General features: G+C 36.6%; 1 protein-coding gene across 3 annotated transcripts in view; it reads right to left on the bottom strand.

The window, feature by feature from the left end:
* LOC111052678 (DDB1- and CUL4-associated factor 6) overlaps positions 1 to 21,113 on the bottom strand; it is a 62,172-nt gene extending 41,059 nt beyond the window's left edge. For all 3 annotated transcript variants that reach the window (XR_005570587.1, XR_005570586.1, XM_039422152.1), the window contains exons 1-5: positions 20,881 to 21,113; positions 19,866 to 20,001; positions 15,426 to 15,549; positions 11,502 to 11,779; positions 3,303 to 3,605 (exon numbers count right to left, since the gene is read on the bottom strand). Coding sequence is in view for 1 of the 3 variants with exons in the window: in XM_039422152.1 (XP_039278086.1) it covers positions 3,303 to 3,605; positions 11,502 to 11,779; positions 15,426 to 15,549; positions 19,866 to 20,001; positions 20,881 to 21,094 (1,055 nt within the window). In the remaining 2 variants the exon portion in view is untranslated. The remainder of the gene's footprint in view (positions 1 to 3,302; positions 3,606 to 11,501; positions 11,780 to 15,425; positions 15,550 to 19,865; positions 20,002 to 20,880) is intronic.
* Positions 21,114 to 21,365: the final 252 nt, after the last annotated feature.

Here is a 21,365-nt window from a genome sequence, read left to right as displayed (position 1 = left end):
GGAGAGAGCTATCTGCTTTGTCTAAACAGACAAGTAAGATAAGATGAGATATTTATTGACAATTGTTACTAGGCTGTTGCCTATGGTAACATTTACAAAAATTGGCATTATAAAATTTAATAAAACTTAAGAAATAAATAATTATTTTCAGTTCCGCATCAGTATTAATCAATTACAAATATTGAAGAAAATAATATTTTACATATTGAGCCATCAACACCAACTAAAGTATTATCACATTAGCAAACTAAAGTTGTTATTTGCATCCATGTGGAGTGAAGCTTATCAAGAAAGTATACCATGAAAGATTGAAGTTCATAATAAAATACAATAGAGGGAAGATGAAATAGGTGATAGATAAACTATGAAGGTGGTCCTATCACAAAACAGTGTGATCAGACTTTTAATAAAAAAAGAGAAGTAATAATGAAACTGTGCATGAAATAGGGGCAATGAAATGAGAGCGTGAATGCAGAATGCACCAAACCCTGCCAATCATAATAACCTTATGCTAATGTATCATTTATTATTGATGACAGAAGCCTCGATTTGAACAAATAGAAGCTTGGTGAGAAAATCAACTCAGGTGATAGATTGTTCCACAGTCGGGGCGCTACTACAGTAAAAGAGGAGTTGTACATAACTGTGCGGTGGAGTGGAATTTGTAGGAAATACTGGTGCTGCCGTGTGTTTCTGTGGTGGATGTGCGCAAGAGGGGTGAATCTCTCCTTCAGATACAGCGGGCCCTTGCCATCGACAACTAGGTGATATACAAGACATAATATGAAGTATTGTCTCCGGTCCTTCAGTTTCAGCCATTGCAGTCTCCTATAGAAAGGTGGATATGGTCATCCCTTCTTGCATCATATATGAACCTAACTGCATAGTTCAATGCACGCTGCAATTTCATATTAAGCTCCCCAGTCATGTCATTGTACACCATGCTGCCATAGTCCACAATGGCCAGGACAAGAATTCGAACAAGCGTTACACGAAGGTTGGTTGGAAAAAACTTCCTCAACCTCTTGAACTGATGCATTGTGGCAAAGATCCTCCTCGATAAGGTGTTGATGTGATAGATCCAAGTACAGAGTGCGGCAGCGAAACTTCTTTTTTTTCAAGTGAATAAAACACTTCGTATGAATCAGAAAGTTTGTATTTATTTTTTGTAATGAAGACACAAATATAAAGTTTTGTTTCAATATCAAATCAGCGGGATTACGTCCCCCATTCTCGATACACTGAGTGAACCGATTTCTGGCGTTTGTCATGACTCCTGCCATCATTGGTCAGTTAACATCTATAATCTGTCGTTAAGAAAAGAATGGCGGCGTTCTGTTTACTGTCATGTTGAAAGTAATTTGTTAAGGTTATATTATTAATCAATAATTATTAATTATTATTTTATTTATTAATTAATCAATAATTATTAATAATCAATGGTTATTTCAATAATTATTTATTTCCAGCTTTTAACATTAAACAGTTTTTTATTATATTAATTCTCAATAAGACTGAGAATGCGTTTTCTTACTATTCGTGAATGTTGGGTCCTTTTTTCTTGTTAGCTTTAGGCAACCCAATGGCTTGAAGACATCCTTTAGCTTTTGAAATTTGATTAGGCCTAACTAAAACTATCATTTACAAAAAAATATATAGAAAAATTATTAAAACACTATAGCCAAATTTGAATTTACTAAATTATACAACTAAAAATCTGCACTACAAATATTATCAATTACTAAAATTTGTAGGCTAATATCTACTCAATTACTAGTAAACAAAACGAGTGGGTGGTTAAGGAATCTAGTTTGATTTTCTAGATTAGGTTTTACATGCTTACAACGTGAAACAAGTGTCATGCCACCCTGATCTACTCTTATCTCTCGTTTAGTAACGTGGCATTAGTTTTCGTTAGTGAAATTAAATGTCGTTAAGCCATCAGTTAGTGTTAACTGGAGATTACTAAGCGAAGCGTTAACGTGTATTGGTAAAACTCTCCCTTAATCTATCGTTAAAGTCATCAGTTAGTGTTAACTGGAGATTACTAAGCGAAGCGTTAACGTGTATTTGGTAAAACTCTCCGTTATCTATCGTTAAAGTCATCAGTTAGTGTTATCTGGAGATTACTAAGCGAAGCGTTAACGTGTATTTGGTAAAACTCTCCGTTAATCTATCGTTAAAGTCATCAGTTACTGTTAACTGGAGATTACTAAGCGAAGAGTTAACGTGTATTTGGTAAAACTCTCCGTTAATCTATCGTTAAAGTCATCAGTTACTGTTAACTGGAGATTACTAAGCGAAGCGTTAACGTGTATTTGGTAAAACTCTCCGTTAATCTATCGTTGAAGTCATCAGTTAGTGTTAACTGGAGATTACTAAGCGAAACGTTAACGTGAATTTGGTAAAACTCACATTAATCTATCGTTGAAGTCATCAGTTAGTGTTAACTGGTGATTAATAAGCGAAACGTTAACGTGAATTTGGTGGAACTCACTCTTAATCTATTGTTGAAGTCATCAGTTAGTGTTAACTGGAGATTACTAAGCGAAACGTTAACGTGAATTTGGTAAAACTCAGCCTTAATCTATCGTTAAAGTCATCAGTTAGTGTTAACTGGAGATTACTAAGCGAAGCTTTAACGTGTATTTGGTAAAAATCTCCGTTAATCTATCGTTGAAGTCATCAGTTAGTGGTAACTGGAGATTACTAAGCGAAGCGTTAACGTGTATTTGGTAAAACTCTCCGTTAATCTATCGTTGAAGTCATCAGTTAGTGTTAACTGGAGATTACTGAGCGAAGCGTTAACGTGAATTTGGTAAAACTCACCTTAATCTACCGTTAAAGTCATCAGTTAGTGTTAACTGGAGATTACTAAGCGAAGCGTTAACGTGTATTTGATAAAACTCTCCCTTAATCTATGGTTGAAGTCATCAGTTAGTGTTAATTGGAGATTACTAAGCGAAGCGTTAACGTGTATTTGGTAAAACTCTCCGTTAATCTATCGTTGAAGTCATCAGTTACTGTTAACTGATCTGTTCTTTACTGTTAAGTCATTAGTTACTGTTAACTGGAGATTACTAAGCGAAACGTTAACGTGAATTTGGTGAAACTCACCCTTAATCTATCGTTGGAGTTATCAGTTAGTGTTAACTGGAGATTACTAAGCGATGCGTTAATGTGTATTTGGTGAAACTCAGCTAAGTGTATAAGCCAGTATATTGTATTGTAATCGGCATCAATAAAGCAGTCAATCAACAAGTAAATAAGACCAAAACACACTGTTCGAAAGCATTTCATACTTCTCAATGAATCCGTGACGCATAGTATACAGCTGATCTTTAAGATTTGAAACATTCTCCTGATCGGTGGGAGAGCTCCCACTTCCACTACCGCCTGCTGCCATTGGCTCAGAAGCAGAATCAGACGAAGAAGAAGGAGGAGGAGGAGCAGAAGAAGGAGGAGGAGCAGAAGAAGGAGGAGGAGCAGAAGAGGAAGGAGGAGGAACAAAAGGAGGAACAGTGGAGGAGCAGGCCGAAGAAGTGGAGGGTTCATCCACATTTATGCCAGGAACTTCAGATGAGGTGGCGGTCGACGCGGCAACACTGTAATTTGATGAAAATTAATGAGAAATTGCATTATTTCAAATGCTAATCAATGAATAATAATTATTATTAAACGAGAATCTAAATTGAATGCTGTAAATCACCCCGAAGACTTCTTTTACTGGGAATAGTTTTCGGATAGCAGCTGTCATGGAATTTCCATCTATAGTGAGGTCCACGATATAATGGCAGTGAAGAAATATAGCAGAACAATGTTGCCGAACCTCTGTCTTGTCAATGCCTACTGTAGACGGTAGCTCATACAGGATTATCGATGTAATATTATTCGTTTGAAAAATCAATATATTTTATTAAGCAAGGAATTATATTTATCGATAATTTCATAATGAGTTAATATGATTAAGTTTAAATATTTGTTAATTAGTTATTAATTCTACATTGTTAAAAGACGATCTGGCAACAGAGCAATTCGAAAAAGGGATAGCGCTATCCGCTTTGTTAAATGATAGACAAAGATATCAATACCATTGCTAAACATTGTCATCATAACGTGGATCTCACTATAGCTGTTAACCCTGTTGCCAATATTTGCAGTAGCAGAAGTCTTCGGGGTGATTTACAGCATTTAATTTGGATTTTCGTTTAATATTAATTACTCACTGTAATTTGAATTGAAAAAATAATTACTAAAAATAGAAAAAAAAATATAATTGTGATATGTTTTTTATATTCTCCATAATGAATGAAAAAAATTGATTTGAGAAGAAGTGGAAGGTTCGTCCACTTTATTACAGGAACAGCTGATGAGCAGTTAATGGTCAAGGCGGCAACACTGTAATTTGAATTAAAAAAATTATTAATATTGGACACGGTCTGGGAACACGAAAAAGTGGTAAATTATTTCAATTATTGAATTAATTCTATGATTTAAAGCAATAGTACAGATTCAAATCAAGTAGCTGGTGCTGGTGCAATGTTGGCTGTAACAGAGCAATGAATACTTTTATGTTCTAGGTTGGCTATGTTGTAAATGGATATTTTTTATTATTATTACCACTATGCTGTCAGGACAGGTTGATTTTTCATAATAGTTCAATATACAATAGAATGGTTCTAAAATGTGGAGAAAGCAAATACTTTATATGTTCTAGGTTTGCTATGTTTTAAATGGAAAAAAATTTTTATTATTATTATTGTTTTTATCAATATGTTGTCAGGACAGGTAGATTTTCCATAATTGACCGAGCGAAGTGAGGTCTAAGATTCAAGTCGACGGTTTTGCATTTCTCTTTATGTTCCGCATTTACAGCGAACCGCAGCAATAGATTTTTATGAAATTCGACAGGTATTTTTTGAATTTCGCGTCGATGTTTACATAAGCTTTTTTGAAATTTTGCATTTTAAGGATAATACAAAAGAAAAAGGAGTCTCCTTCGAATCCCAATATTACCGTAAAAATCATACTTTAGAATATTATTCATCATGAATCAGCTGTCGAGTGGATTATTAATTGCATGCAATTAATATCTCAATGTAACTTAGTAAAACGTCAGATGTTGTGTGGAATATTAATTGCAAGCAATGAGGCATGCAATATTGATAACTCGGAGTAGCTTATTATTATTCTCCCGACTTTTCTCTGCTTTCAACTCGATAAGCTTTTGATGATAGCATAGTTGTTGATTACAACAAGATATTAGCATTGTAATGCTAATAATTTAAATAATCAATATTAATAATTATTGTCCATACAACCAACCAAACAGCCATTAGTTGTTTACACACTGATATCTCGCCGACACGTCAGGACAGGACATAATTCACTCTGATGGACAGTATTAGTGGAGGCTGTGGTTTTTAACTGTGTGAGGTCTATAGTTCACAAAAATACTAGTAGTTCAATAAACAATAGAATGGTTCTAAAATGTGGGGAAAGCAGAAGATAGCTTGTTTAGCCTGCGCGCGCAGAGAAGCAAGCAGACTACAATTTAATCGACCAATGAGAGCTCTTTAATGTGAACTGTCATAATTTACCAGGCTTCGACTGTGGGGCAGGAATTTGTTACTGGAACTAGTTTCTGGTAGATAATGATTGTGTCAAAATTGTTCACATTAGACGCGAAACTTTTTACCGGGTAAATTTTTAATCGGACAATTGACCACGTTTCATGTTCCCAGAATGTTTAAAAACTGATATTGATGTGTAATATGTCCATGATATTCCCCATAATGATTGAAACAAATGAGAAATTGATTGGAGACAAAGAGGAGGCAGAGGAAGTGGAAGGTTCATCCACATTTATCATAGGAACTGCAGATGAGGTGTCGGCAGTAACGAATCTGTAAATTGAATTATCTATACTATAATGAAGGAAAGAACTGGCTTATACACGTACGGGATAGGAAAATTATGTTTTCCTACAGTTACCTTGAAAAGTGGCCATTCCTGCACTGATTACAGAACGCAAAGAATCACTTTCCCGCTCTAGTGCGGGAAAAAATTTTTCTGCACTCCAGATTTGCAACATGGCAACACAAAATAGTTTAGGGGTTATATAGAGGATTAGTGCACGAAAACAAAAATTACGTTGGTAACAATGACTGTGGTTAGATTTAGATAGGAATCATTTCAATGGCTACCCTACATTTATGATAAAATCCCAATCTAGAAATCCAAAACAAGAATAATGTTCATCTAAATCATAATTAAATAATCATTGTTTACGAAATCTCATCATTTAATAATAAATAATAGTTCTTTTCTATTGATAATAATTATCAATAATAATTATATTATTCAACTGCAAGCATGAGAAAATTAGCAATATACATTATAAAATTCGAATTTTGAGGTTAAATGATTACCGTTCGATATCCATATAAATAAAAAACATAAGAATACTACAATAAATATTCTCTGTTGTCTATGTTATTTTTATAAATATTTTTCAGTTTACTTTGAGCATTTTTCTCGGTAATTTGAGCAAAAGTCTAAATTTCTGAATCCTGTTTCTGTAGTTTTTAGCTGGATGAAACAAACTTAGGTACGATTCTTCCCGCTAGGTCGCGCGCTTGTCGGTTCAGCCATCTTGCAGCTCGGTTCAGCCAATCAACTGGTGGCGAATTTTTTGTTCTATCTGTTTTTTTCTGATTCTTGAATGAATAAAAATGAGAACTTTGGCTGAGAATTTTCAACTTCAATTGGATTATTAATTCTTCTTCTTCTTCTTTCAATCAGGGATTAGGCTATTGCCTGTTCAGACTCACATTCAGCTTGTAATTAGAATAAAAAAAATAATAATAAATAAAATATCTATAAATTAATAACACCAATATAATCTAATGTAATATCATCATAAGCATCACTACAATCTACTGTTTTCATTTTATAATAAATATAATGAACATTGCCATCTTTTTCGTGGCCTGCCTATGTCTCTTTTGCCTACCGGTTTATACTTGAAAATTCTTTGAGGAAGCCTATCAGCTGACATTCGTTCCACATTATTATTAATTTTTAATGATTATAGTTGTTATTAATAACAGCATCACACACACAAACATTAGATGGATTTCAGCCATCATTTTACCCATAATCATTTAATCAACCACTTCTCATATTCAATGGTAACTGTAGGAAAAGTTTAATGAAAAAATACGTGAGCAAAGTTCCTCTGCTGCATTCAAGAAGCCATTCCGCCCTCGCCTACGGCTCGGGCGTAAACGTTTCTTTCGGTGCAGCAAACTGTCACTTTGCGCACTAGTTGCACAAATAACTATTGACGCATCATCACGTCTGAACTACTTAACTGATTAATTTGAAATTTTCCATATAGATTCCTTATTTACCGAGGACGGTTATATGCCTATTTTCAATTCTTCAATATTCCATTACGTCCAGTTTTCAATTTGTCATGATTCCAGTTTGTTATATCAAGCTAGCTTTGATTGAGAGTAGTCATAGATATAGTGAGGTTCACGTTATAATGGCAGTGGAGAAAGATAGGAGAACAACGTTGCCGATCCTCTGTCTTGCCAATTGTCAAATAGACGGTAGCTAATACAGGTTTATTGATGTAATATTAATTGTTTATTCACGTTTAAAATAACCAATTGTATTTTATCAAGCGTGAAGTTATATTTTTCAATAAATTCATAATGAATTTTCATAATTAGGAAGAAATATTTTGCTAATAATTAATTCTACATTGTTAAAAGACGATCTGGCAACAGAACAAAGCGAGAAAGAGATAGCGCTATCCGCTTTGAAGAATGATAGACAAAGATAGCAATACCATTGCCAATCAAACACTGCCATTTTAACGTGGACCTGACTATAGAATAGTGTATTGAACGGTTTTATCTTTCATCTTCTTATTATTCTTCTATCTATATAATCTTTCTTCTTCTGTAATTATCTTTATTATATAATATATAGAAGAATGAAATGGCTTAAACATGTACGGAATGGGAAATAGACGAATTTACCGAGGATGGTTATAGACCTATTTCAAATTCTTCAAGATTTTGTCACCTGGTCATATGGATACAGAGTGCCTCAGATTGTGCCTCATGGAATTCTTCTTGAGAAGCTTGCTGGGTATGGACTGGGTGGTGAGGTGCTTGTGACCCTCAGATCCTACTTGACTGGAAGGAAGCAGATCATATCCATTGGAGGTGCTCTCTCACAGCCTATGCAGGTGGATCATGGTGTGCCACAGGGATCGGTGATGGGCCCACTACTCTTCCTGGTTATGATCAATGATCTTGGGCTTCTTGGACCGGTGCTGATGTTTGCGGATGACACCACAATTTACTCTAGGGGGCGGACGGTTGAGCAAGCTGGCTTGCAGGCTCAGCGAGTTTTTGATGATGCCAAGCAGTGGTTTGAGAGAAACAGACTCTGCCCATAAATCAGTGGTGAAACTCCTGGGATTTGTCATTGACTCAAAATTGACATGGGCAGGCCATATTGATGGAGTTTGCACCAGGCTGGCACGAGTAATCTACTTGCTGCGTAGACTCAGAGCCCTTCTCAGCAGGAAAGATATGGTGATGGTATACTTTGCCCTTTTCCATTCCCATCTGCTGTATGGACTCCTGCTGTGGGGGCATGCAGCGGGCTGCAAGAGTGTGCTGATGCTCCAGAAGAAGGCACTTCGAGTGATCACCTCAGCAGGGCATCGTGAGCACTGTAGGCCTATCTTCATTGACCTGGGCATCCTTACGGTCTTCAACCAGTTCATACTGTTGAGTCTGCTGCATGTTAGGGACACCGAGGGCAGTCATGTGCTGAGGGCTGATCGTCATGTGCACGCTACAAGGAGGAGACTTGACATTGACATACCGCGCTGCAGAACCAACAGAGAAAAAGACTCCTCCCCATATTTGCACTGCGCCTATACAATGACCTGCCTGTTGGTGTGAAGAAACTGCAGGGTATTGCTTTTAAAAACCGAGTTGAGATCTGGCTGAAGAGGAACCCATTCTACTCAGTCAATGAGTATTTTAATGCTCACAAGGACAATATAGTTTGACCTGTCATCTTACCATTCGACGCCATCTACCCAGTTCCCTGGTCATGGATGTAGAAGGAGGAATTAAGGAATTAAGAGTGAGTCATATGTTTGTATGGGAACTCCTCAATAAGTTAAAGACTGTTGTAGATATAATACTGTAACTTTCAGGATAAGTTATTGGTCGAATACTCTTCCTTTTGACGTACAACTGAATTTTAACTCCTCATAAGTGGGGTGACTTAGGGGTTGTTACTCGAATATTCCAAATGTAAACACCCATTGTGCGATTCATCATTTTAAAGGCCTTTTTAAAACAAGAAAGATGGCATTAATAAAAATTTCTATGATAGATGTATCCAAAATGGCAGCTGATTGATGTTTTAGTTTTTAAAGAAATCAGGGGTTGTATCTCAAATATTTTTAATGTAACACCCATTGTGTGGTACCAAAGGCCTTCTCAAAACAAGAAAGATAGCATCAATAAAAATGTTCTATGATATCTGTATCCAAAATGGCGGCTGATTGAAGTTTCATGTAAAAACTAAAATGATGTAACACACAATGGGTGTTTACATTTAAAATATTTGATCACAACCCCCTAAGTCACCCCCTTATGAGGGGTTGAAATACTGTTGTAAGTCAAAAGATAGAGTATTTGACCAATAACTTATATTGAAAAAGTTACAGTATTATATCTACAACAGTCTCCAACTTATTGAAGGGTTCCCATACATATGACTCTTTCTGTATATTTTATCTCATATTGATCAGGATCTTGGAGTTTCAAATAATAATTCAATGAACAGTATTTCACTTGTTATTGACAGGAAGGTTGTTTATTTGTTTGTTTTTAATAAAAACTTTAAACATCTTTTTCTTTTTAATAACAAAAGTGCGCTCGGGCGATAGATAGAAAATATTAACGTATACTCGAGGCGACTTTCATGTTTACCATTGACTGATAGTTTATTTATACCCCAAAAAATTATATTCTTTGAGAGAGCTCGTTTGATAGGACTCATAGTGAAGTCCGTCTGAACTGGTGGTGAGGATAGGCTTGTCTTTTCTCATAATACAGCTTTTTCTGTCACAGTTGGGGCAGTTTAAAAAAAGGGTGTAGTATTAGTGAAGACAGGTTTGAGCCGACTCATTATGCTTTATTGATTCATAAAATAAGTACATCATTGAAATAATAGGGAGAGAAAAAATAAGGTATCCTAGTGCTATTCCTCTCCCAAATTTAGTTAAGGTTACACATAGTCCGAAATAGGTTAAGTCTTGTTGTTATTCAGTTCACATTAGTTCAGATAGTTTAATTTTTTTATATATTAATTTTAAAATTGCGTGAACTATCAGTGGAGCCAAGCTGAGAAGCATCTCGAAAAGTAGGTGATTTTCATGAACCATTCGATTATATCCGACCACAAAAGTTGAAATTTCTTAGCCAAGCGAGTAGCGTTTTATAGTTTTATTTGAAAAATCATATATCTTGAAAGCTAGTTTTTTGGTTAGCTTAATTGATTTTCAAATATATTTTTCATTCGAAATAGCCTAATGCCTATAGCATAATTAAGGGCCGCTTTCCGAGCTCGGGATTTAGCCAAGTTCTAGACTTTAAACAGCTGGAGACAGAAAATTGGCTTTCCAAAACGGGGTAGACGTAGTCATAGTGAAAGTCACGTTCAAATTAAATTTCGAAAAACTATAAAATTGAACACAAAATAAATTAAAGAGAAAATAGTGTAAAGGTTCAGCTATTTTGAATTATTTAGGATGTTTCATTTCGTCAAGGAAAAACGTTTCCAATTATAGAAATGAGAAAATAAAGATTTATTTAGGATGTTTCATTTCGTCAAGGAAAAACGTTTCCAATTATAGAAATGAGAAAATAAAGATTTATCTTGCTGCAACTACTTACTGAGACTACACCCCGTTTTGGAAAGCCAATTTTCTGTCTCCAGCTGTTAAAAGTCTAGAACTTACTTAAATGCCGAGCTCGGAAACCGGCCCTAAAAGTGTAAGTTATTCGTTCTTTCATTTTTGTTATCATTTGCATCGAGTAGTTTATTTCTTGTAGCCCTTACACATATTTGGTGTCGGCATATTAATAGCATTCAAATTAATAGAAACAATATAAAACTTGTAGTACCCCATTTTATTTAAAACATTTCAACGACTAGTTCCGACCTACTTTGGCCATTTTCAAGTTGAATTTTCTTTCGAAACTAGTCGTTGAAATGTTTTAAATGAAAAAGGGTACTACAAGTTTTATATTGTTTTTATTAATTTGAATAAAGTAGCCCATATAAATGAAGTGATTTTGATAGCATTCAGTTGGCCAAGTTCTCAGTTTTAATTAGATCCTTGCGGAGCACGGGTTACCTACTAGTACATGAATGAATGAATAGTTGCATACCTGCAGCACCCGCCAGACGTGGCAACAGCGCTCGTATTGACAACACCCCTTTCCATAGCGGAGGGGGGAAGAGGATCAGCTGTATTGGTGTAGACCGAGTAGATGGTCTTGAAGGAAGGGAGGGAGTACTTCCTTGGCGGCGGCTGCTTCTGGGAGGGAGGGGAGGTAGAGGCTGAGGAGGAGGTGGAGGGGGATGAGGAGGAGGTGGAGGGAACAGCTGATTGTTGACTAGTATTCACATCGTCAGTCCACACCATGTCCGTGGCGCTTTCTGAAGCCTGAAAACATCGGTAATTAATTAGAAAGTGTTATATTGTTTCATAATCTACAGAGTGTCTGATAAGTCACTCCCTTTTCTTTTTTTATGAACCAATTTTGTTAGAACTACATTTGTTAGATAGGGCACTCCTTGAGGTTGTGTTTAACAACACCAATTTTAATTTGTTCAAGTTTAAAAATTCCCCCCTCTCTTGACTGTGGAAGAACGAGACGAAATAGCATCTCGTTATGAGGTCTGGGGATCTGTGGTGCGAGTACAAAGGTGGTGGAGGGCTGAACGAGGGATCCATGCAAAACTGGATGCAAAAACTGTTAAAAATTTCCATTCCAAATTACTAACAACATGGACTGTCGCAGATGCAAGACGATCAGGAAGACATCAACGTCAAGGACAGCAGAGAATGTTGACAGAGTTTTCGAAATGTTCATGAGGAGCCCTAAAAAATCACTGCGTCCAGGATCTCGTGAAAGTGGTCTTTCACGTTACTCTGTTGCAACGATTCTTAAGAAAGATCTCAGTGTTTTTGCTTCCAATGTTGCATGGATCCCTCGTTCATCCTTCACCACCAACACTCGTACCACAGATCCCCAGACCTCATAACGAGCTGCTATTTTGGCTCTTTCTTCCACAGTCAAGAGAGGGGGCATTTATAAACTTAAACAAATGAAAATTGGTGTTGTTAAGGTTGTGCATTAAATATTTTTTTTTATTTTTTTTTCTTCTTCTAATCTATTGGACAGGTTCTTAGGACATAATCTATGCAATTAGAATATTTTTATCAGCTTCTGTTAGCTAACAATAGGGCTTCAAAAGTCACTTTTTGGAGGCAGATGGTACACATGCCCTACAAAAACTACTGATCAGAAAAATTTGAGAAAAATATGCAAGTCTCCTCTTTAATAAAGCAAAAATCACGTCAACTTTGTTTTTGAAAATCTGAAAAAAAATTTTTTATGCATTTTAAACTCCTTTTTCACATTTAATGTTCGTTCTATAGACTTCAAATTTATATCAACTTGTAGCGCTGTTCTTGATGAATAAAGTTGATGTTTAAACTTCTTATATAAACACAATAATAGCCGCTGTTATGTGTACCTTTAAAGCACGGTTTTACGCCTGCTATGCTCGGCACGCACACAACGGATGAGCACACAATTTCAAGGAGAGCTCTATCTAACAAAATGTAGTTCTAGCACAATTGGTTCATAAATATAAATAAATTATAGCTGTATAAAAATAGGGAGTGACTTATCAGACACCCTGTAAAGTATAATTCAAGGAAAGAATTGGCTTATACACACGCACGGGATAGGAAATTCACAAATGACGCATCATCCACGTCTGAGCTACCCAACTGATCAACTTGAAATTTTGCATATAGATTTACCGAGGATGGTTATAGGCCTATTTCCAGTTCTCCAAGATTTCAGATTGTCAAGTTTTCAATTTGAACCTTGTGGAGCACGGGTTTCCTGCTAGTCTATAATAATAATAGATATAGTATAATGGACGTTGAGGCCGAAATATTAATAATATTTAATTAATAAATAATATGACATGAAGTATTTTAATAGGGTGACTTGAGTGTTCATTTTTCATGAAGAAGTCAAAGTTTTCTTCATTTTGTACCAATGAGTATTCATTGGTTAATTCATTCAATTTTATACTTCCATTCATTAATTTATTTGGAATATAAATGAAAACTACAAGTATATGATAGCTAAACTATAGTGAGGTCAATATTATAATCTATTATAATCCTCACATATACGAGCGGAATGGCACTCACTCACTGACTGACTCACTCTCTCGCAGAACTAAAAATCTACCGGGCCAAAAACGTTCAAATTTGGTAGGTATGTTCAGTTGGCCCTTTAGAGGCGCACTAAGAACGGATTTGGAAAAATTTCCAAAGATACGACCAAAATCTGCGTTTTTCCAGCGTTTTTAGTATTTTCTCAGCTTTATCGAGAACAAATGAACAGAAATTGTTCAAATTTAGTACAGAAGCTAAGCTAGGGTGTAATAATGTTGTGTTAGAAGGAATTTGAAATAACGCCAAAGATACGCCCAAAATCTGCGTTTCTCCAGCGTTTTTTGCGCTTTCTCAGCTTTATTGAGAACAAATTAACAGAAAATGTTCAAATTTACTACAGAAGCTCAGCTGGGGTGTAATAATGTTGTGTTACAAGGAATTTGACATAACGCCAAAGATACGCCCAAAATCAGCGTTTTTTCAACGTTTTCTCAGCTTTTCTGCGCTCTCTCAGTGCTTTGATTTTCTGATGGAACGAGGCATGCTCAAATGAAAAATGCAGGCGAGCGAAGCGTGCCCCCTGATCTCATCTTGGACAATCCAGTCGGGGGTCCAGGGGGCGAGCCTGACGGCTAGTAGCATTATAATGATTGAGATTGGTGTCGCTATCCTTGTCTATTCGACGAAGCAGATAGCGCTATGTTGAGAATATGTTGCCTAAGGAAAGGTAGATTAAAGCTCCTTGCATATCTCTCCGGATGCAACACGTTGCTTTTGAGAAGATACAAAAGAGCATCTGTTGCTTATGGAAAGATACATTAAAGCTCCTTGTGTGTCTTTTCAGATGCAACACGTTGCTTTTGACAATATACAAAAGAGCATCTGTAGCTTATGGAAAGATACATTTTCAAAGATGATCGATGTTTTTGAACGGGTAGTATTGTATTCTAGTGGCCCTCCGCCGATAGGCAAAGCTACAGGACCCAGACTGTACTCACTACTCACAAATATAGCCTACTCAATACCACTCACTTAAGCCGTGTCCACACTGAACAAATGTTCGACAAACATGTTTGTTGAAACAGTTTGGGCAAGTTTTATTACAAACAATGTTTGCCCGTGTCAGTGTGGACAAGTCACCAAACAAAATACTTGTAAGTAAGGAGAACAGGTTTTAGTTTTGCAGCTGTCAACACTGAAAATGTTTGGAAAAACAGTAATTTTTTGTTTGACAAACAATGATTGTCCAACTTTTTAAAATGTTTGTCCCTGAGCTCCTCAACAAACATGTTTGCCGAACATGTATGTCGAACATTTGTTCAGTGTGGACACGGCTTGAATCTTCAGATCTACACAATTCGAAATTACAAGACGAGATAAATTCTAAATTCCTAGTTTATGAATATTTTGGATTCAAATTGGACAAAAATCATGAGGTGTAACATAACCAATTTTTGGACAATTTCAATCTAAATTTGGGAAAGGAACAGTTTTTGGCTTTAAGGTTGGCCGTCCACTAGAACCGTTTTCGTCCGAACTAGCAACGGCCAAAAACTACCGAACTCGTCTGAACGATCCCCCAAGGAAAGGAATCGATGCTCGTCCATTGCAACAGGTTCATACGGCCGAGCACGGCCGTCTCCGGCCGATCAATTTTTTGATCCGAATTGAATAGGATTTTCCGGCTCTATCCGGCCGAACTAACTAGCCGAGCTGAGACAACAAAGTGTTCCTAACCTAAAGTTGTTTCACAGTCTTGTTTGGCCGAACGGATCGGTTGAATACGGTTCCAGTGGACGTTTACTCTAAGCCTGTTATTCCTTTCCCAATCATTCATAGTTGAGAATGATATTGTATGTTTCAATGTATGAATAAATAAATAACTGACATGAACGGGCGAGCGATCAGGAGTGATGAGCATATTGAGAGGGTTTTCTTCCAGTCTCTCCCCACTATGCACAAAGGGCAGAACCAGTTCCTCTCCTCCCGCCCCCACGTCAACCTCTGACGGCCTGAAAAACCAAACAATGTTTTCCAATCAACTATTGTGTGTGAAATAAATAAATTTAAAATTGAATAGTTCAAAAACAGAGAAAACATTTTCAATTTGAGTAAAACAAAACACAGTTATCAGTTAAATTCAACAATTAACATAACCTATGTATTATATTTGGACAATTTGAAACTAAATTAGGAAATTGAAGAAGTTTTGATTGAATACTAGTAGTTCTGCGAACAGTAGACCTCGCTCATGAATACATCTTTCAATCTAATAATGGCCAGTACAGTAAGTACAGTATATTGTGAAGATTTAGCCATGTCATCTATTATTTTCTCCATTGAAAGTGCTAGAGACACTGTTTCCAGGGACACCGGACTTATCAAGGAGGTACCATTATATCAATACTTACCTTTCAAATGAAAAGACTAAGAAATCGTAAAAAGACACAGATTTATGGATACTTAGAAAGACCGGTTTCGGTCTTTATCAGAGTTTATCAGAGATTGACAATGGTGTAATTACCGAAACCGGTCTTTCTAAGTATCAATAAATATGTGGTTTTAAAGATTTCTTAGTATTTTTAATTTAATGTAAAAAATTACCATAATATCAACTTCTCAACTACACAATAGTTATTTGTGCAACTAGTGCGCAAAGTGACAGTTTGCTGCACCGAAAGAAACGTTTACGCCCGAGCCGTAGGCGAGGGCGGAATGGTTTCTTGAGTGCAGCAGAGGAACTTTGCGCACGTATTTCACATTAAGTTTTTCCTACAGTTACCATTGAATATGAAAAGTGGGTAATTATGGGTAAAATTGCCTGAAATGCATCAAATGTTTTTCTGTGTGATTTATTATTGATAAAAACCTTAATTTATTGTCAAATTGAATAAAAATGTTGTCCTTGGTTATAATATATATATTTATAATTAGCGCGTTGTGCTTCGTTGCACCTCTGCTCACTATAGCAGCCACAGCAGTCACTGTTACCAACTTCATTTTGATTTTGCTGCACTGTTGCTCCATATAACCTACTAAGTATTTTGCGTTGCCATGTTGCAAATCTGGAGTGCAGAAAAGATTGGATGTAATGAGCTGGTTTTCATGCGTCATATGGAGGCCGAAAAGATTGTTTTCTGACCAGGCCGGTAAAAGTTCACGGCCCTAGGGCTGTAAAATAACCTTGAAGTCAGCTGATTCTGATTTGATGTGATTTTAACAAAATGGTTTATGAAACGGAATCAGTTTATGCTTCTAGAATTGAATAGGTATTCTGCAATAAGATACTATATCATTCTATTTGGATGAATAAAATACAGATAAGATATATGTTATAAACTATTGAAATTCGATTTTCAGAGTGGGATAGAACTTCTAACCTAAAACTTCCGAAGTCGACAACAAGCATTGTTGACATTGACATTCAGATTGGCCAAATTTCAAGTGTGCTAAAACAGCTGATTAAAAACTTTTCATTATTTGTGTTTATTATTCGAGAATCAAAACATTTATAATAATATCATCTTATTGTCATTTGGAAGATAAAAAGTATAACTCAACCTCTTACATAATTGAACATAATATTTTAGGTTATTTAGACAAATCAGAATTAAAAATAAAAATACTTGGACAATTTCCTGATATTCAGATTACCTCAGATTTGCTAGAGCTATGACCTTCCTGTTTTGCTTTCGGAAGTGCCTAATAAACAATTATTCTCATATTTATATTGTTTATTTTTCTGTGTAGCGAAAAATAACGTTCTCACCATGGGCAAAAATGTTTTTCCGGCTCTCAATCTTTTCTAGTCCTCGGCCTACGGCCTCGGACTTGAAACCCGATTTCGAGCCGGAAAAGTCTCATTTTCGGCCCTAGGTGCGAAATATACTATTCCCGCACTAGAGCGGAAAAGTGTTCTTTGTGTTCTGTAATCAGTGCAGCAATGGCCACTTTTCAACGTAACTGTAGGAAAAAAAAATTACCTTCATACCTTTACATACAAATTTTTCTCTTCAACTTTAGTATTGGACTCCAATACAATAAAGAATTTTTTCTAACTAATTTATCCAATGAATTTGATAAATCAATTTATATTATTAGAATAAGATAAAACAATGTTAGTATTATCTGCAAAAAAAAAAATTGGTAGGAACGAGATTTGAACCTGGGTCCCACAGTGTGTGAAACCACGGTCTAACCGACTCGACCACCATGTGCTCGTAACAAAAGATGCGAAAAAGTATGAAAATAAATTGCTGTATCTTCAAAGACACATCCTTTCTGGATGGAGGTTAGTTTTCGGTTTTTTAAATATTACAAAAAACCCAGGTCTCATCAAAAATCGTTACACATACGTTTCTGCGCCTTGTTTCAAAGAGCTTGCATACCAAATTTCATCCAAATCGGACAATAACTGCGACTGTAACTGCGGTACAAACAGACAAATCCGATCGAGTCGAAACTAAGACCTCAGCTTCGCTTCGGTCAACTATTCTGATAGTTCATCACATTTCTTTATAGGATTCTTCAAAACAATTTTGCATCTGTAACTTGAATTATTGTATCCTCAGATAGAGCAGCGAAGATAGAATAAACAACGAAAATTGGAGATAACCTCAAAAAATGTTGCTCGAAGCGTTTTGCTGTGATGTGATGACACAACAATGTAAGGGTACAGCCACACTGATAGCGGAGCGTGGCGTGGCATCAAGGAGCGTTGTGAACAATATCATGTAAAGTAATAAGCTAAAACACACTGGAAGCGTCTACTCGCAGAGCGGAGCGGAGCGTGGCATCAAACTTTGGAACAAGCTGGTTTGTTTTTTGGAGCGTCTACGAGCGGAGCGTCAAAGTGCAAGTGCCCTACTAATGTGCATACTAGTGGTCTACTCTTGTACATAATAATGCACTAGTTCTACCACATTTTCTACTACCATCTAGAACACTAGTATATTAAATTAAATGTTGCCCAAATTCCCTGTAATGTGTATTGAATGAATGAATGAATGAATTTATTTTCCAAATTATTTATTTATTATTTGATTATTCGATAGAGAACATTCATCTATTGCACTTTGGAATCAAAAGTAAGGCTATTCTAATCCTATCTTCATATTTCTATGAAATATGGTTACCTTAGTGTTATTTATTTATTTACAATAAAAATGACACTTATGTGATATGATTGGTAGATAAAATAATAAGGTAGTCCTTGTGCTATTTTTCTTCCAAATTTATAGTTGTCAAAGTCCAAGATAAGGTTAGAATTTCACGTGTGCAATTTTTATAAAATTTTAGTCCAAAATAAACATGAAAATAATTTTTGAATTTAGATGGCTTGTATTATCAATAGAAGTATTCCACTCAATTACCATTTGTAACAAATAATATTGAGTTATTAAAAAAAAAAACTATTGAAGAAACAGAAACTTTTAAACTTTGTAATTAATTTTTAATTACAAGTCTTTCTTCAGCAGATATTGGATTCCTCCAATTAGTGACTCTCTCGTCAAAATATAATCAAAGGTTGAAGTTGACATTCGCATGCTACTCGTAAAAATCGGGAATCATGCTTTTTTAACACATTATACAGATGGTGATGTTCAACAAATAGTCGACGATTAAAGTTAATTTCTTTAACCCACTCTGTCCTAGCAGGCTAAGCTAATATCCAATACTTCAAGTAATTATTCTCACAAAGTAATGTCCGTACAAACTAGACAACGCCATTTCCTAGGCCCTTGACGCTTGACGCTCAGACGCTTCCTGTGTGTATCATGAACGCTTTGACCACGCCCACGCCAAGCGCCGCTCCGCTCCGCTTTCAGTGTGGTTGTACCCTAAGACGACTGTGTAGCATGCTTGTTTATTATGCATGATCAACGGTTAGGGCCAGCCTTAAGCGTACAGATAAACGCGCCTCCAACCCGCTCCGCGCACGCTCCGCCATCGCTCCGCTCCCGCTCAGCATTCGAACCGATCATGAACGTTACGGGAGATGTTAGCTCTTCTCGCGTTCCACTCTTGCCGGTCGATCATCAATCGCTCTGCTCGAGTGACGTTCGGTTGCGGAGCAGAGCGAAAGTCTGTACGCACTTTAAGATAACAAATAAAATATCCACAGTGCATCCCTTTTTAGGCTGAACCTGTGGGGGGGATGGCAGCGGAATGGACTGGTGACGATATTCTCTCAAAAACAGATTGACCAATACTTACACAAAAATGGAAACTAATGAAAATAGAATAGATATTAAAAATACATTTACTAAAGCATGAAAATAGATTGACTGATGTTTTGAGGCGGATAAAAGTGTTGTAAAATACCAACCCAGTAGGGGGATTGTCCTCTTCACCGCCATGACTTAGTGCCGCCCTGGTAGCTGGGTCATTGAGCATGCGCGAGAGCACATCTGTCATGCGCTGCATCAGAGTCGCGTGTAGAGTTGGTCTGGCTTGGCCCACGTCTGAAATCAAAAGCAGATTCTGATTAAAACTGTTTTGCTTTGAGTCATATGTATGGGAACCCTTCAATAAGTTGGAGACTGTTGTAGATGATGCTTATAAGTTCTATGAAGCTTGTATCCGAAATGGCGGCTGATTGACGTTTTAGTTTTCAAAGAAATGAGGGGTTGTAACTCAAATATTTCAAATTTAAACACCCATTGTGTGGTACATCATTTTGAAGACCTTTTCAAAACAAGAAAAATGTTCTAATTCAAGTACAAGTAAAAAATAAAAATTCAATCAGCCGCCATTTTGGATACAAGCATCATAGAACATTTTCATTGATGCTATCTTCCTTATTTTAAAGGCCTTTAAAATGATTTACCACACAATGGTTGTTTACATTTAAAATATTCGAGTTACAACTTCTAAGTCACCCCCTTATTGAAATTAATTATCATTTCAAAAATACTTAAATTTATTATCATTAGAAAAATATTATCATTTTAAAAATACCATTGCTAATCAAACACTAGAACGTCAGAAACTGTATAGATGAAAGAACGTCAGCCGTTCAAGTGCTTGTGTAGCAGCATAGAGATCCCGGGTTCAACCCTCTCATGAGCAAAAGTTGTTCAACCAGATCACTACAGTGTTATCGGATGGGCACGTTAAACTGTCGGTTCCGGCTTGCATGACAGTTGTAAGGCCCATTGACGGCTTAAATTATATATTCAGGCGGTGGGACCTTCTCGCAAGGGACTTCCCACCAGCAAGCCATACGAATTAACTTTTTTCAACTACGACCAGACTTTTGAAATGTTTAGATAATTTCAGATAATAAACACAACGAAGACGTTTACACAGCTGAACTGAAATCTAGATGTAAAGAACGTCACCTCCACTTCGACCGGGTTCCCGCTCCGGTCTGGCATCTGGTCCCGTATCAGACCAATCACCCCGCAACCGCAGACGTCTGATGGGGGGCAGACCTGGCCCCCTTGCTGGCCCAATTAGAGTCACAGGCCGCCTCTGACCAGTCACCGCCCCCCTCCTCTCGGCCACCTCCAAGTCATCGTCCTCCTCATCTTCCTCGTCTAGGCTCGGCTCCATGGTGGTGTATGATTGGTCCTGCAACATTAATATCAAAGTATAAGAATATTCACTATCTTGTTTAGGGCTACTTGTACGAGGGTCTCGTGTTATCGGATGGGCACGTTAAATTGTCGGTCCCGACTGAAGTATGACAGTCGTAAGGCTTAAATTTTATATTCAGGAGAGGTGGAACTTCCGTCAGGAACTCTCCACCAATAAAAGCCATACGTATATTATTATTATTTTTGTACGAGGGTAATTGTTTCAACCTACGTTCACATGTCACAAA

The sequence above is a fragment of the Nilaparvata lugens genome, chromosome 2, assembly GCF_014356525.2.
Source record: "Nilaparvata lugens isolate BPH chromosome 2, ASM1435652v1, whole genome shotgun sequence".
In the NCBI taxonomy this organism is placed as follows: Eukaryota; Metazoa; Arthropoda; class Insecta; order Hemiptera; family Delphacidae; genus Nilaparvata; species Nilaparvata lugens.
This window is presented reverse-complemented; position numbering and strand designations above follow the sequence as displayed.